The following is an 18,534-nucleotide window of genomic DNA, read 5'->3' on the forward strand; positions in this document are numbered from 1 at the left end:
AAATGACAGCATTTTGTAGTCATTCACGAGGTTTTGAAACCGGAATAGCGCAGATGCAATGCTCACATGCTGTTTTTATAAAGAACCTTTTTGTTTTAAGTCAAAGCAAATGACACTTTCTAAACCATACAATATTTCAGAAGACGGGTGTACAAAGCGAGGATTTCATGTGGAGAAACAGCAGAGCAAGCGAAAAAGCTGTCGTGTAATACATGAGCTTGAAGGGCTCTTTTAAAGTCCATGTTTGGTGCCACATGGTTTGCGTAGGTAGCTGGCGCAAACTCATGCTTAGTGAGGCAGTTTTGACATTTATAAGTACTGCATTCTGCATCCAAAGAGAAACAAAAAAAATTGACGAACCTTGAAGATTTCAAACATTAGCCATTTTTTTGGCGCTGCCCTTAATGAATGTCTTCACGTCCAGAGCCTTTCAGTAGCTGATGTTAAACTTCTAATGTTCAGGGAACAGACGGCCTACTTGTAAAAGGTGCAGACTGTTGCTGCCACTAAATGCGGCTTCGTACCCATCTTTTAAGCATGTTAAAGTACAACTGGGCGCTTTTTTTCCTACTTTTACATCTCGGTTTTTGTATGGCAAACGCTACCAGCATTTATTCCTTTTTTCTGCCTCAACGAAACGCCTCTAAAATATACAATAAACCAAAGTGCCACTCAGTAATTATGGTATATCAAAGTGCTTCACTCCGGCCTGTTTCTTCTCAGGAGAGCAGCCCTAGTGGCTTCTAAGTTTTTCCTTCGCTCAGTTTTTCTTCACCCCAGACCATGTAAGGCCCTAAAACAGTAGCGACGAAACAATTTTAACCTTTTTTTGTATGTGGACGCAAAATGTTTCTGTAGCAGCGTCCGTGTGTGTGACTGGCCATATTAGAAGCCGATTTCTTATATCGCACACACGCGATGAAACCCTCCTTTTTTCTTTTCGTTCGGTTATTTTTTGGTCTTGCTGTTCTTTTTGTGTTTACTTTTCCTGTTTTTTGGCAAACTATCGCGAGAGTTGATAATGCCTGGTGCCGAAGTAAAAACCATCTTGGAAACCTCAGGGGTAAAACTAGACAGGCGCAACTATGCTAGGAAATATCTTTGGGACACAAGCAGCATTTTCTCACCAGAGAAGGTTCCGGCATCCTGGGCAGCCGTTGGGACAGCCCCCTCAGAAGTGACAAACCCAAATCTTGGACCTGAGCACCAGCCGCTGAAGAACAGATACACACAGCGGCTGTTAGGCCAGTGGTACAGCAGAGGGTGCGAAGAACCTCTACATCCGCACAGGCAGCCTCCTCAACTTTAAATTGGCGACATTCAAGGGTAACAGACCAGACACCTAGAGGAGCGACTAGAAGAAGGGAAGGCCGGTAACTGGATGAAGAAATGATATACGAAAACGTTGAGGGAAGGATTGGACTTGGGCCGCACAGGACAAAAGCGGGTGGAGGTGAATAGGGGACGCCTTCGTGCTGCAGTGGACCTCAAAAGGCTGTTCTTTTTGTTGGAAATGATGATGTTTATTTTTAACATGAAATGTGTCAATCGAGGACTGCATTCACACCGCATAAAAGTGAATATTTGGGAATATCGCAACGAGAAACAAATGGTTGCTTCCTGCTGTGCCGAAAAGTAATCTCTTGCGCTTAGTATTGTTTTGGGTATACAAAATTTCATATCTATATGTTCAGGTATTTCCAGGCACTTTCTGAAACACATGTAGAACACCTTTTGGGACACATTCAGGTGGTTTACCGCACAAAAAATCGTTTATTTGTAGCCTAAGAGCGCGCTACCTGACAGTCTTTCGTGTTCTCATACCGAACTGTGATATAGATCATTATGCGTTTTGGAATAGGGGGGCGGGGTAGTAATAAAACCGGATTTTTCGAGTGAGAATCGATGTCGTGCTGTGGCAATTAGGGTATCGGAGGGCATGGGAAAAGTTTACGGAGGAAGGTAAACCGGAAAGGGCAACGGAAAGCTAAAATGTCGGGGGGGGGGGGGTTACAGGCAATGTATAAAGGCCACACGACCTAGGCAAGATTTTAAATTCATGAAATAGACGACACTGCAAAATTTAGGTTCTTGCTCTTTGTAAATTATGGATCAAAAATTAGGCCAAAGAAACATGCTGATATTGTTAAGAACTCATTTTCTCTGTTGAGCGAAATTATGAGTCGCCTCAATTTGGGTCCCCTGCTATGCCGAAGGTGTCTCTCGGAGGTTTGCGTTATGGCCGATCCAGTTGGTATCCTTTGAATAGGTGTTTTCAGCTTCCGAGAAAAACGGCGAATAATGCCCCAATCTCTTTCCCCATGCAGCACCCATACCTTAGACATGCGTCGTCTTTTTTTACGAACAAGTGATCCATTATCGCATATTGCAGCTTTTGCTTTACTGGAGCCACGTTACACATTGTTTCGCTCCTGACTAAGCGGAGATAAATAACGAGAGTGAAGAATATTGGAATGGACACATATCAAAAGGGGCAGGCATCTTTCTGACAATATTTGTGCAGAGTGCCCTGGAACTTTCTTTCAAGCTACCCAATGTACATCGTATTTACCTACAAGTCAGGAACCTCCGGAGCCCCGAAGAGCGCTATTGCATGGCCACGGGCGAGTTAACACATATCTACATTTATGGAAGAAGGTTTGTCGGCACGTTTAATCTTTGGAAGCACACTCACGCCGATAGTGGTAAACACGCAGTCTGCATCTTTACCTAGTCTTAATCCGCAAGAGATCCCATCGGGTGGATAATATATCGGCGAATTCTTCTATCTGGAGGTTGAACAGAGATATTCTCTGTTTCAAGCCTTCTTCTACACATGCGAATTCTGCCTTCGCAGGTACTTTGTTTAGGTCCACATAGCTGTCAATTCTAAGAATACTCAGGAGCCTCTTCATTATAAGACATGCCCTGCACTTACGCTGATGTTCGTGCAACCATTCATTCCCCTAGTGTCACCTAGAGCCGGCGCAACATACGAAGCTTATAGGGCGTTGCAGAGTGTGCAATTTCATTCTTTGGTCAGAATCTGTTTTCTTTGACCTGCTGTTTTGGAATGCAATGGACAGCTGGCTTTAGGAAAATCTGCTATTGTTATGGAGCCTATAGGAAGTGAGTGCTAGTAGAATAGTGGTGTCGGACTCTTGGTAAAAGGCACCACTAGGTTTGTATTGCAAAAAATGAAAATGGTGTATATTCTTTGTTTCTTAGAAACGTCCCGCTCGGTTTCTTGACTGTTTGTCATTAAAAGCAAAGATGTTGCGCAAAGCAATCAAGAACAGAAAAGCTGTGACAGAGACGAATTAGCATCAACGTAGCCCAGCACCGCCACTTAACGTTAACGACGGTCTAACCTTTTGCTCAGAACTGATCTGAGATGACTGTTCACAAGCAGGCTAGTGTCTAAAACAAGCACAGGAATGCCTGCGTCAATACTCGTTTTAAACGTTGTGTATAATACTGAATTAAATATCGGCCATCAAATTAACAGGTTGTTCATCCGAAGGGTGGATCGAGGTATTTGTCACCCAAGAATATCGCACAAGTTTTATTGTCGTACCAGTATTATCCGCTTGAGCGCTAGTTCATATTTACGGAGCACTGCAAAATTATTGAAGAAGGTCCGCCGACACGATTTCTAATATACGCGCGCATTACAATTGTCCCCAATAGAACCCTCGCAAGATCATATCTAAGTTGGAACAGTCGTCTCACTACAACTTTAGGAGATTACAAGGAGCGAACTTTTTTTCCAACAAACGAAATAACGCTCCGCCCAGACGTCTGTTACGCATAATCCAAATGATAGTCATCACTGAGGCGTTACCGAAGGCTGACGCGATAAAAATGAGGTGCCCAAGACCCACAATTTTTTAACTGCTTTATTTCTCCCGCGATTATAAGAAGCAATTCACGGTAGTAATTTGTAATTCGAACTCGCTTTATTATTAGGCGCAAATGCGTGTTCTTTTTATATTTGTAAGTGAGGTATCGGTAGAACGCGCACTCGAAAGCCTTTTCTGCTGTTAAGGTAACAGATGGGAAAAGGGCCGCAACTCCGTCCAAGACTTTACCAATATTAACAATTTCACCGACCTACGTTTCTTTTATTTGTGTTGAGAAGTGGCTCGAGAAGCACACATGGTGTGTGTAGGCAAGCCGGTCACACTTTGTATAGGTATAAGGATTTTGTTTGTGCTTTCTAAAAGTTCTTCGGCGCGATGGCGACTCAGAACAATATAGTGAAGATGTACCATTGTTTAATTCCTTATGCCGGAATGGTTGTTCACAGGAAGTAGACGTAGGAAGCTATTTATTATGCGTTATGGAAAGACAGTGTTCGCAAAAGTTTCTTTCGGTCTCTAAGCTGTTACACCCAGCGTAAAGAGGAGCAAGTCTATAGCTCAGCAGGAACGACTTCTACCAACCATTTATTCGATTGTAAAATCGTACAGTGTCCACAGAACTCATGCTTATGCAGCCGTTTCAGGGGTCTGGCGTATTGTCTCAGATTAGTGCAAGTTTGTTATGGTTATTGCTGTTTACAGGGTCATGTAGAGCAGAAGTCAGAGTTGCTGAGCTCGCACGCATATTCCCGAGTGATCGAGCTCATATTTATGGGAAACAGGATCTTGACGGCAGAGCTTTCAAATTTTTGTGTATTTACCGTTTGCTTCCACAAAACGCATTACTTGTAGATTCGCACGTGGACGTAGTTCACAAAGCATAACCCGTTTTTACTGTTTTGGTGTTTTAGACTTTGTTGTGTATACGTCGAGAGGAATACGTCCAGAGAGTATTGATTACGCTTAAGATTTGGGTACACCGACCAATATGCCCAATATTTGAAGGCCCATGGGATTTCTAGAATCGCAGAATTCCTTAGGAGTGTCACTGTACAAGTCAGCGTGCCGTGGTTGAGTGGTATGAGTCCGTTAAGTCCGCCCCTTTTCGTAAGTAAAAAAAATCCTGCAGTCCCTAATTTTATCGGAAAGCAATAAAATCCGCACCTATTAGTATAATAATTCTGTCGAGATGTATCCTGTTCATCGTATACATCTCTGAGGGCGGACAAAAATGTGACAGACTGATCGAGTATACACACCGTTATTATAACCCTCTTTTTTTAACACTGTGGCGATGGCTACTACCTCCCTGTTCGGATATGTAAGGCTTCAGGTATTCCAATGTGTAGCCGCTAGGCTCCTTTTCAACCAAGGTGAGCCGCTTTTCTTCTAACGACAAAGTCATTCCAGGCTTGTAAAGTCATAAAAGCAGAGCGCGTTTTCAGTTGAGGCTGGTTTTGAGCGAGAGGAATCGTAGAATCAGTTTTGTGCAATAATAGGATCAGTTCGTGGATCTCGTCCACAGCATTTTTAGTAGGTCATGATCAACTGCTAAGCCATGTTTCTGCTGTAGTTAACTAAAGTAACAGTCGATTCCAGTATTTGTGCTCGAATGAGAAATAGCATGGCGCAGGACGCTTTAAGGAACAGGTTGAACCTTGGAGATGTGATTTTTTCTCAAAATCCATGTGCGGTTTCCGTTCGCCTTTCAGAAATCTGCACTGCACAGATTCCACCACGTGGTTATTTTAATGATAGGTAGTACCTGCCTGAGACAGTGTAGAATAAGGAGGTCTACGCCCAGCTGAGCTTCTGCAACGTTTGTTCGAAACCTCCTTACCATAATCCTCTACAGTGCCTGGATGGAAAGACTTATCGGAATCAGGCTGCCTGATTTGCGTCCCCCCTGCCTTCTCGGACAGGAGTAGCTTGATTCCGCTGTGTGGCCTCCTTTGCCCCTTTTGGGCAGTCTTAGCTAATCGAAGCGATACCTCGAACGCCCAATTTTTTATCGACATGCTGAACATCACCGTTGGATAGCTGAGCCAATTTTCTTAACTGGCACAGCGCGTGCTATATTTGAACTCGTTTTTACGTTGTGCTTCGCCACAATGACACGGTCGCTGTTCTTGAGAGAAGAGCAAGTCAGTTTAACTAACCTGGGGACTGATGGCACCGGATGGATGGTTGTTCGTAAGCGTGAACCATATCGCAAATCGATCCTGCCTTGTTGGCCTCTGGATGCAACGTTCTTTTGGAATACGACTCTCACTGTTTCCGATTCCTTCCGACTCGACAAATCATTTGAACCTCAGCGCATCCAGCATGAGGGCCACTGAGCAGTTGATTCTTTGACGTTCCGAAAAATACATAATGTAATCTACAGTGCAGTAGGATGATAAGAAGTGTTTAAAGGGAGAATGCATTCAGAATGGGACAAAACCCGGCAACTCATACACATGTGGGTATACGCACGGAAAAAAAAATCACGCCAACTTCACGAAGTGAATGATGATGAGAGGGGCGAAGCTAAAATGCTTGTCGGTAAAACCGTGAAACATTCGCCCACACATCATATAAAGACTCGACACGTTGTTGTACGTCTCCTTGACGGCGCGCACCATCTGAATGAGTGAAGGACATAAGGCGCGTTCGCAGCCATGCTCGCGTCTCGGTTTGTAGTGCAGTGGGAAGACCGACACGTACCACCCTTCGTGGCTAGAGAGACCTGGGATCAATACCGGGCACCGCCGTTGTAATCGCACTCGACACGTTGTTATGGGTCTTCTTGACGGTGCGCACCATCTGAACGAGTGAAGGACATAAGGCGCTCTCGTAGACATGCTCGCGTCTCGGTTTGTAGCGCAGTGGGAAGAGCGCCACGTACCTCCTGTAGTGGCCAGAGAGTCGTGGGATTGAAACCGGGCGCCACCGCCTCAAGACCACCACTCCTCGCTTGCAAAGCTTGAAACTTCCTACCACTCTGTGGACAAGCCCGTCGACGACGAAGATATTTGTGGTGATCATTAAGGCTTGTTTGGGTCGATGAAAATCTCCATGGGTAAGTTGGCGAATTTGGTGTGTGACATTTTACCCCCTTTCGCCGTCGCCTTCTGCAGAGCGACTTGTGTCGCGCACCCCTGGTACGTGTCTTGAGCTCGCAGACGACGAACCACAACCTCTTCTTCTTCCTCTCCTCCTTGTTGAATAACATTGAACGCGTTGAACGTTTTGACCTTTTCGTACAATCTTTGGTTGGCCAATCCCTAGGGGCATCCTGCCACAATAATCATCAGCGGCATGTACACGGCGCAACGAGGGACTGGACAGGGCCGGAGCAAGAGGACCTTCGCCCCTAAAAGTGGAGCGTCTGCTATAAACGGACGATGCCGCAGCTCCTAGAGAATTGGGCAGTTCGTGCGCATAAAACTCGGGATAATCTTTGAAAACAAAATAAAATTCTTCCATTGATACCATTGTGCTACCTTGCTGAAATGCGGCCAGCGCTCCTCAGGTCAATGTGGCCTAAACCATAACGACGGGCTGTCTGTCCCGAGGCGCCTCAGCTTTGCACCGAGGGACGTGTCTTCGTGGCCGCAGCTTGGGCCACCATGCCTTTCCGTGGACATTTCATGCTCTAGAGGCATTTTAGTCAGCCGTGCTGCTCGCCGGATAGCCTCAGCATGAGGCAACATGTCGTGTTGCCACTTCTTCCCCATATGAAAGGACTCTGCTATAGCGCCGGGCAGCTACGACCGATATAAATAGACATGGATGCCTGATAAGCAGTCCTGTTTGTTAACCTCTGTCGTATCAGTAAGGTCACATAGCGAGGCAGGCTTTGTAATGGCGCAAACGCTGACTGCCGACCGAAACTTGTGCATTCCTGTTCATTTTTACGAGTGTCACAGCCATTGCGATTGCCCGCCTCCTGAAATAACGTCGCAGGGATGGTTTCTTCTTTCTTCCTTTCTTTCGTCCATTCCTTCTTCATTTCTTTCTTTGTTTCTTTTTTCTTTTTTTCCCTTCTACGATCTCTTCCTTAGCACTGTGGCCAAGATCTCAGAAATCTTGCACTCCAATTTCAGTGTCCATAGCGCCCTGGCTTCTCTTTACGGAGTAGATCCACGTATTTGCTCTTTCGTGGTGATCGCTCAAAGCTTTCATCATCGGTGTCAGGAATTCTGTAGGCTTTATCTGGTCGTGATTTTCGTATTAAAATAGCCAATATAGTCTGGTATCGACGCGGTTTGGGTTGTATGCGCCGAAAGTTGATGTTGCCCGCGAGCCTTAGCTCTTGGAAGAACACACGCGGCAGATCCGGTGAAGCTGCGTTTCCCAAGATTTCGAGTCATGTCTTCCTAACTAGAGGCCAATTTACATGCTCTGGAGTGACGATCACTGGACGTTTACGAACCGATTGATGTATCCTCTCGTGCACGTTCACACATTGGATTTGATATTCGTTCCTTTCACATCCACAGAATGGAGCTCAGATTATCTTCCAGCTGCCTGCTGTCGACTCTGGGTAGCTTACAGTTCTCGTTAGCGCAGGTCACGCCAACAAGAACTGATAGGAAGTAGTGCTAGAAAAGTGTGTTTTCCATCACCATAACAGTTTTTGGGTAATCAACAGAGCTCTCGTCTTCGTCTTTCCTTCAGAAAGAAATGTGGTTCCGGTGTTTTTTTAATTTATCACGCGTGCGCCACTTCGGAGAACCTTCAAGCCCACGGAGCAGACATAAATACACCAAAGCAAAACGTAAAACGGTGAAATCAAATTCCCAGCATGATATTAAACAAATCAAAGTTTTAACCAAGCGTTTTAGGCACCGGTCAATAAAACTACTGCTCCGTCCGCTTGGAGGAAATATTATGATCTTAGGAATGTTTACTGGTGATGTTCAAGTTAGTGTATTTTATTTTGAATACTTGACTCTTTAGATGCGCACTACCTGCAGTTAATTTTCACTGTCCTCTGAGGGTGCCGGCGAAACAATGGCATTCGCTTGAAAGAACCACATAGCATCATAGTCGTGAGCGGCGTATAGTAATAGCTTGTGTTGAAGCAAATTTTGAGTCAAACTGGTTCGCATTTGTGCATTTAGTGCTACCACAAAAATTTCTCTTTACAAAGAAACCTTAATTAGTCTCTTTTGGTTGTTTTGCAGGGGGTTGGTGCTCGCTTATTCTACTTTGAGGCAGCTTCACAAAACTGGAGGCCAGATGAATTGGTTGCTGTGTTACATCCGCCGATACCTAAGGTAAGACTCTGAAAATGAACTCCCCGCATCAAAACAAAATCTCGAATAAGGACTAGTATTAAAATGATAGCACTGTGTGGCCTGTACTTCAAAATTCGCCGGGATTGTGACTAGATCATGGCCGAAAAAATATGTCGAGCAAGCATATGTTTAGCGATGAACGCTTTTGTCCGGCAGCGGTAAACACGACTGGCGGAACTTACTCAACAGCCAAGAAGTATATCGACCCTGCAGCACTTACTTTCGACTACTCAAAATGTATTTTTAGGTAAAGTCTTTTTTGTCGAAGCCATCACCACCTGCAAAAATTATGAAAACTTGTTCACTATCGCTGAAACTAAGCGCTATAAGAAATCGCGCATAATCGTTTCCGTTCAACTCAACCGCGGAAACGCAATGATAGCAGTGCGCTCTCTCCCTGAGACGGAAGCGGGTTGTAGCGTTCTCTTCGGTGGCATTCGGCATGTCAGAGGTTGAGGAGCTTTATCCTTTTCTCCGTAGCAAATAGGGGTTATTTCCGGTCTGGTGAAACAAAAAATCACGCATAGCTGCCTTTTGGCAAGTGCGCTCTCAGGCTGGTAGGGCGTTTTTGAAGCAATAGACCAATGTCGTCGAGTGTGTGGCTTAAAGGCAAGAATTCAGTTCGTCATTCGAATTACGCGCACACCAGAAACACAAAAGAAAAGCCAAAATATTTCTACAGGCTTAGGCAGGAAACAGATGGGTGCGCAGCGCGGGCAACGGCGGATCGTAACAGGAAATGCTAGGAATAAGCCGTCATGTTAAGCAGCGACAAAAACATAGGACATCTATGCAAAAATGATCCCCTTAGAACGCTGCATATGGTGCATAATAAGGAAAATTGAAGAGATCGCGGTTTCTTTCTTGCGGGTTTCACAGAAATTTGCGTGTCAACGGTTTACGCACACCTGTAGTAGTAGGCACCGGTATTCCTGGCAGTGAAATCTAATGGTCGGGCGGGTTGATTCGCACTGCTAAGAAGTTTCAGTGTTCATTTAGGTACGCAAATTGTCTGAGCGCGGGCATCTTTCGGGCTCAAACACATTCAAATAAAGACCAGCCTACACGCATGTCTTATTTTCTAGCTGCGAGGCGTTCAGGCGGCTGCAAATACAGATATTCTACAGGTTCATGTCTAATCTCTGCATGCGATGACCCAGCCTCAGCAGTAGCATGCCGCATCCAAGTCGTTGGTGTTCGCCTGATGAGGGCTGCCTGGCAAACAGTAGATTCTAAATCTAGACACATTGTCGTCCTTTTTTGTACAAACGTTAGGTTTGAAAATGTCTGAAGTAAAGCCATTCCCAAATGCCTGTTTATTAACTGTGAATTATATTTGTAAAAGCAGCCAGAAATTTGCTGCAGCTCCACACAACTCCCTTTCCCGGGGCATTACCATTCCCACTGACCAACTTTTCCGCATCCCACATGCAGGCCTTTTCAATTGTGCTAAAGTTTTTATTTCCTTCTACAGTATTTCCGTTCCTCGTTTTTGAATCCTACGTCTCATGTAGCTGTGCACGTAGAGCATACCCCCAACTATTCATTATAGACAGAGAAATGAACATGTTAAGGAAACATGCGTTATTCTTGCCGAAGTGACGCTCTCACTGCTTTTATGTTCTAAAGAGTAAAAGAGAGACATGGGTGTTCCTAGAAAGCATGTGCAATCACTAATAGGGTGAATTTAAAAAACAAAATAAACACAAGCACCTAAAACCAGGTGACCGGAGGCAAAAACAAGTTTCCAGATTTTGGCCTAAGGTATAAAAGTAATTGGCAATGCCAAATACGCATGATCAACTCTCAGAAAAACCGGCCAGAATGAATAGAGAAATTTTGCAAATTTCAAAGTCCGCACTTTTGGGTTAACTTGCATAAGCCTCGAGTTCCTTATGGTTGAGGTGCCCGTTTGAGCAAGGTCCCGGAGGTACCCGTGTGAAATCTGGTGTTGTTCTCGTGTTATGTATCATTCTGAAGTGCTTCCCGCATCTATGAACATTTCGCGATCTTTGCAATCATGTGGCTGTGTCACAAAAACTACTGGCGGGCGCACGTTATTCATAAGCCGGTTTTGACCAGTCTGAGCGTTTTGCGTGTAAGGCGATAACAGATTGGGGGCGTCCGAGAAAACTAGGCCGATTTTAGGGGCGCACCACCTTAAGGCTCGAGCTATGGGCGTCGCTTGCCGTCGTCGTCTCCTGTAGTGACGATACTAAAAACTGGGCATTAGTTTTCCACCACCTCGCATTACAAAGTAACGCGTACTAAGATAAAAATGTATTCACGTTTAAAATAAACTAACATGATTTAAAGATTTCTAGAAACCTCCCTCTTTGCTACAGCAATTGTCAAGCACATACACAAGCTCTTTGTTGACGGGTTATCATGTGTCTTACCCTTATATACCCATCGCCTAACGCCGCTAGACCTGATCGGGTCTGGTGGTCGGTTGAAGCAAGAAAATTTATATTTACCTGGTTCCGGGGCATTTTTGATCACCGATGAGGACCTCCCAAAGCGACGCATGGGCATTTCATCAGCACTGCCCCAAACTGGTGCAGATGGGGAAAGCAAATTGCTTATATCTGGTTCAACGCAAAAGAGCGTGCCACCGCGTCACCAAGATCGGGATGACTCCTTCCACCGGCGTTTCTCAGGTGCCCGATCAGCACCCGCCGTGCAACAGACCCACAACGTTTCAATATGTTTAAACACTGCATGTTCAGCCGCTCCTTAGGTTTACCGTTAGTGGAGATGGCCCGCGATTTTTAACAAACCACGGTAGCGGTGCCGAGAAGCGTGGGAATATAATACACAGGGTACGGTCACACAAAACATGAATTCTATAGGGTGCGGTGGGAAGAGTACAAGCCGAGCTGTTGGGTAGCGCGGGACAGTGTATGGACTGAGCAGTGCAAATCCAATAACGCAGTCATTTTGCACTTTTGCCGATTGAAAGGCGTCCACATATTCTTTAAAAAATGTGGTCAAGAAACACATGGGGTTATAATTGTTGCATCTATATTATTTTACTTAGGCGAATATGTGTGATAATTCATAGTATCTGATTCATGTTTATCGAAAAAACGAAGCAAACACCCTTATGGCGATACGAATGATGCGTATTGACATTAGATATCCTCCAGGCGTGTTCGGTCGATAGAAACATAATGTGCAACATTATAATGGCTGATCATTAGAAACGTTGATGTTGACGTCATTGCGGCCTTGCGCAATTCTTAGACAAAAATAAGGATCACGCAGCTTTTTATTGATGATATAATATTGTAGCGTATTGTAGGGGTTCGCTACTCGTAAGCAATTAGTTTAATGCCAGAATTAGGCTTAAATCCCAGAGCTAATGGCGATGCCAGTACCAAGCGGCACACACAAACGAGTTTCCTCTTCTTTCACTTCCATGCGCCAGAACACGCGCATCTGGTTTCGTGTTGTGGTTGGATTGGCGACATTGATAGTCTTCAGAGTAGGCTGTCGCTCAATCGATGGGCCGTGACATTGCCCCCTCTTCTAAGATAGCATCGTCTCGATGCTAGGCTGTGGCTGTAGAGGATTATAGCCAAAACGAGATGGCGCAGCGGGTTGTCGTAACACGACAGTTTTGGCGTCAGCCAAAATTTATCGCTCTTGTTGATGAAGGTGAGGTCAGTTTCTGTCATAGTAAGGCTTCATTCGCACGACATGTACGACCTCGGAAGTTGTCCTGCGTCGCGAGGGAGAAGCGCTACTGTCCGGTATAACTTCGTAATTTTACGTCATTTAGGCGCCTCATGACCTTATACGGGCCAAAGTACCGACGCAGTAGTTTTTCTCAACATCCGCGCGCGCACTGGTGTCCAAACCCAGACAGCGTGTCCGGGCTCGTAAAACACCAACCGCCTGTGCTGATTGTAGCGAGCTGCGTCGGTGCGCTGCTGATGTTGGATCCGCTGCCGTGCAACATTGCATGCTTCCTCCGCTTTTTGCACGAAGTTATCAAGGTCGATGTTCTCTTTGTCTTCATGAACCGGTAGCATGGAATCTAAGGTAGTAGTAACAGTACGGCCGTAAACTAATTTGAAAGGAGTAATTGCTGTGGTCTCCTGAACCGCCGTATTGTAGGCGGACGTGGCGTAAGGCAAAATTTCGTCCCAGGTTTTGTGCTCGACGTCTACATACATGGGAAGCATGTCGGCGAGGGTCCTGTTTAGTCTTTCCGTCAAGTAGTTGGTCAGCTGATGGTATGCAGTTGTCTGTCTGTGGGTGGTGTGCGTCAGCATCATAACGGACTGCATGAGGACCGCCGTGAAAGCTGTACCTCTGTCTGTTATGACGACCTGTGGTGCCCCATGCCTCAAAACGACGTTGTGCACAAAAAACTGTGCTAACTCAGCCAAGGTTGCTCGTACGACAGCCGCTGTCTCCGCATACCATGTGAGGTAGTCAGTCGCAACCACGATCCATCGATTACCCTTCGTCGACGTTAAAAATAGCCCCAGCAAGTCCATGCCGACTTGTTGAAAAGGCGCTAGGTGGCTTGATCGGTTCAAGAAGCCCTGCCGGTTTCAGAGGTGGAGTCTTCCTACTCTGGCAGTTGCGGCAGGTCTTTACATAGTGCTGAACTGTGTGCAACAATTTGGGCCAATAGTGCTTCTGACGAATCCTCGCTAGAGTACGGCTAACACCCAGGTGCCAGGCATGAGAGCACGACAGCGCCAGGCATGAGAGAATGACCCTCCCCGCTTTGGTGGCTCCTAATCTTAGTCTTTGGCTCGACCGGTGCGCCTGTTTTAACTCCTCGGCCAAGTTTTGGATGCCAAGTTGGAGTAGCCGTTCGGCTAAAGTGCTTGCTTGGAGACCCGTGGCTTGCTTGTACGCCTTCCTGATCACGTTGTTTATTTTGTCGAGCTCTGTGGGTTCAAGCAGGGCGTAGAGTATAACGTAATCCTAGACACAACGAAGGCCTGGACAACACACTTGACATCCTCATGTGCTTACTTTTCTGAAGTAGTTTATTCATGTTCTTAGTCAGATTTGTAGTTCCGTTCCTACACGGTGCTTCTCCCACAGCGTGTCAACTTCCCCACTGCCCCTGGTTTTGGTTATGATACCACGATTCACCCCAAAAACCAGGGGCATAAGGGAAGCGGACACGCCATGGGAGAAGCAACACCTAGGAACGGAAATAAAAAAATGACTAAAAGAAGGAATGAACTACCTGAAAAAAGCAACAACATAAAGATGCCACGTGTGGTGTGTCAAATAGAGTAGGCAGCTGTCAAAGATAATTAACATAGGTAAAATCAACGACATTCGTGCATATAACATGGCAGAGATGTAGGAGACACTTTAAATTGGAGAAAGTTTCAAATCAACTTTGAGGCAGCCAGCCGTCACAAAACGCAGCATGTACGCACTTAGAAATGAACAGGCTAACATTACGGAGGAGATGAACGAGATAATAAAGGTAGCAAAACGCTACACCACCAGACTGTATGCCACTGATACCACCAGACTGTATGCCAGTGATCAGGGGAAACTACGGGGAGTGCAAGATTAACTTGGGATGGCCCATTAGTCACTGTACAGGAATTGGGAAAGGCTCTCAAGGAGACGAAAAGAGAAAAATCTGCACGCGATGACAGCATAGCCATGTGTCTTTTGAGGTAGGGAGGAGATATGATAGTGGAGAAGCTATTTTCGGAAAGTTATGGACTCGTAATGTCCCCGTAGCCGGAAAAGCTCTAACATAATTGTTAATAAAATAAGGTGCACGCAAAGGACGTTAACAATTGCTGACCAGTCAGCATACTCTCCGTTGCCTACAAGCTATTTAGCGAAGTAATCGTTACCGCGTTAGAGACAACCTCGATTCCCAACAGCCAAGAGAGCAGGCTGGGTATACGGAAATTTCTAAACCATGCAGCAGCTCGATGTTGCAAATGAAGTGCTTATAAATCCACTGACTACATTGAAGCCTTTACTTTTTATTCATCGACTGTGAGAAAACGTTCCTACCAGTAGAAAGTGCCGCCTTGCTAAAAGCAACAATGGAGGAGGTTATAAAGTCTTCTAGATGACAGGTATAGGGAATTCGAGGGCAGGATAACACTTCACTGGCAATGCGATAAATTCCTGTTTAGAAAGGAAATTAGATGGGCAGACACCATCTCGCGGAAACTGTTCACCGCATGTCTTGAGGGAGTACTGAGGAAGCTTCACTGATACAACAGCAGAATAACGATAAACGGCAATAATGTGAGTCAGTGGAGGATTTCGGGGGACGTATCATTGCTAACTGGGACTGCAGAACACCTGAAAAAACTGCCTGAGGAGCTACAGTCAGAAGGAAAGACGTTGTGCTAAAACTACTAAAAAACAAACCTAAGGAAATGAGGAACAAGCATGCCAGAAGTGCCCCGTTGAGCTTAGCAAACGAAGCACTAGAAGAAGTAAAAGACGTAAAAAGCAAATAAATGCCTGGGACAAAGGAGATACGCTGACGATAACCAAGAGAGAGAAATCCGGCATAAAATACCGATTGGGTGGCGAGCACTCGGCAAGCGCCCCCAAATAATGAAAAGTAAGGTACCTCTGCCTCTCATAACAAAAATTATACAACCAGCGCATACTGCAAGGGATGTCGTACGATGCTGAGACTTGGTTCTTTAAGAACCAAATTTAAAGCAAACTTAGATCATTTAAACGGTTTATTGAATGAATAATATTGCGAGTAACGTTTAGGGATAGAAAACGAGCTTCTAAATTAGGTAACCCACTCTTGTAGATGATATCATTGTTCAAGTGAACAAAAATAAATTTACTTGGGCAGACCATGTAGTGAGACGGCCGACACCGGTGGGCAATTGGGGTAACAGAATGGGTACCGAGAGATAGTCCTACATAAGGAGATGGCCAATAACATGGCAAATAAACAAACAAACAAACAAACAAACAAACAAACAAACAAACAAACATGAAGGAAAGAAGAATGATGAAAATTAAGTGGCCAACACTGGACTCGAGCGGCGCAGGGCAGGAGCTGTTGGATGTAAATGGGACAGGTCTCACCCTGCCGCAGGTGTAAGGAGGCTGTTGATGATGATGGTGGCGTGAAGAAGACCCCCCATACATGATCGAACCCTTGAAAAGATTCGGCACTGAACTAGCATTTTCGTCCAACCATTTCTTTCCAAAATACCGTGCAAATACTCCCGCTCCTAATCATTGAACCTCTTAACAAAGAAAGGCCAGATGTCGGATCGTCCGTTTTCTTGATGACGAAGTTCATAGAAGGCATATTTCGAGAGTCCTACAAATAAAGAAATAGAGAACTGGAGAAATGTCAGTCCAACGGGAGAACTGTTGGTGCCGGTCAGAAGCAGGTAACAAATCTCCTAAGACACATGAATGGCAGATCATGGGATCAGCAGGACACCCCGCAGAAGCTTTAAAAGATCACAGGGCTTGATATCAGATTCTGACCTCATGATGAAAAAAACTGACGCCGACCTTCTCGAGGGAGCGCAAAGTAGAGGGCCAGCAGTTGGCCGCATTACCATACGCCAAGTAGACAAAAGCCCTACCAAACACCTGATCCTATACCTTGCCCGGTGAAAAATCCTAAAGCCTTCAAACAAAACCTGTGGCGCCATTTTAAGTGACAGAGGTTTGGGCATGGTACAAAATCCTGCCGTGGCCTACTTAGCTGAGCAAAGTGTGCCCAGTATGGCCACCGAACTCAAATCTCGCCTTTGGAAACCACCACCGGGACCAAGGGCGAGGCACCCAACTAGGCCTACTCTCCAACATGCGAATGGTTCCAACCGAAGAAGCAGATTATCAATGATAAGGTCACTGAGAACCTTACCTTTCCACAGGCACGAAAGATGTTGCCTTGTTTCCTATGGTAGGCGCTCCGACTCAGCTCACCTGCGGCGGACTGGCGTTTGGTTTCCACGCGTACCCAGTTCATCAAGTCTGACCTTAACCCCGCCCGCACCCCATACTGGGATGCCTAAGAGTGCTGCTGCATCCACCGTTCCTCTTACAGCTGCCCAAACAGCACGCGGGGAAATGGAGCAGGTGGAGGCGGCACGAAGCCCTGCTACTACGACTGTGCCAGCCGTGGCACCACGGACACCAATGTCGTTGTAGGCTGCAATAAAAATCACCCAGAAGGGTGCGCTGTCAAAGGAGCCCGTTTCGTCTGGTACTCTGAGGACTTGGGTCAGCAAATTCTTGACAGCAGCGCTACACAAAGAACTTGCCCCGATGCCAAAGCTCCCAGAAAAGCTGAACCATTATAGAGTCTTTGCCAAAAAAGACAATACATAACATCTTAAATAAATAATGGGGAGACAAAACATAATTGAATATAACTGTAGAGGCCTTCCAAACAATCGTGATGATGTGTACGAGATTTTCAATCAAAATAGACAAGTGTCATGTACCTACAAGAACCATGTTTAAATTCCAAACGATCAAATTTCCTGAATAGTCTATTGGTATTGACGAACGAAAAGAATCCTGGCGGCATATCTTCCGCAGGTGTTGCAATCGTCGCTCGAAAGTCCTTCGCGTGAAACACTATGAAAATTCAAACTGTCCTTCAGTCGGTTGCCATTCGTACCATATTAGCGTTACGATAATACCACTATGCTTTGGTTAAATACCTTCGTATTTCCAGCTCTTGAACACTGAGTTGGAAGCTCTTATAGGTCCGCTCCACGAACCTCGAAGCTTTCATTCTTTTGGTAGACCTGAACGCACGTATTCCACTCTGGGGCTCTTCTTGCAAGGATGCCCGAGGTCTATTTATCGACAAATTGTAAAAATATTTGGCAGCATGTCTAGTCCACAAAAACAAGCCGACCTACCATAATATAGGACAAAACACTTATTCTCACCACGACTTAGCTACTGCCTCTTTAGTTCTCTTTCCATATCATCCGTGGCAAGTTGGCACTAACTCATTCGGTAGTGACCACTTCCTAAGCGTATCAGCTTACATAGGTAAAGGCCCAAAACCGTTTACCTTCCCGTAAAAGGTTCTGTGAAGCTAGACCGAATTGGAGTACATTTACACAAAACCCAAAACTTGACTACACCTCCATAACACACCTACACGTGGAAGAAGTCGCCTAAATGTCCAAGGCGCGCGCCATTATTTTCGGCGAAAAGTTCATTGCCCAGGTCTCCGGAGCTCCATGCAACAAAAGAAAGCCTTGAAAGAATAGGGATTTTCGGAGGGCGGGAGGGCGCGAGAGGACCCGAACAACGCGTGGGGTGTCCATTGTTTTCTCACGGTCAGTAACCATGTTTTGTTTAAAAGGGCAAAGGCATTTGGAGAGCATGCTCACAATGACAGGGAAACGATAGAGTTC

The 18,534-nt window shown here is 45.5% G+C and overlaps 1 protein-coding gene across 2 annotated transcripts in view; it reads left to right on the forward strand.

Annotated features, from left to right (window-relative positions):
* The window catches only part of LOC144142028 (nose resistant to fluoxetine protein 6-like), a 75,735-nt gene that overhangs the window by 26,831 nt on the left and 30,370 nt on the right, over window positions 1–18,534 (forward strand). For both annotated transcript variants that reach the window (XR_013316800.1, XM_077673451.1), the window contains exon 8: window positions 9,035–9,127. Coding sequence is in view for 1 of the 2 variants with exons in the window: in XM_077673451.1 (XP_077529577.1) it covers window positions 9,035–9,127 (93 nt within the window). In the remaining variant the exon portion in view is untranslated. The remainder of the gene's footprint in view (window positions 1–9,034; window positions 9,128–18,534) is intronic.

This window comes from Haemaphysalis longicornis, unplaced genomic scaffold (assembly GCF_048455015.1).
Source record: "Haemaphysalis longicornis isolate Haplotype H1 unplaced genomic scaffold, Haemaphysalis longicornis Haplotype H1 scaffold_6, whole genome shotgun sequence".
Lineage (NCBI taxonomy): Eukaryota > Metazoa > Arthropoda > Arachnida > Ixodida > Ixodidae > Haemaphysalis > Haemaphysalis longicornis.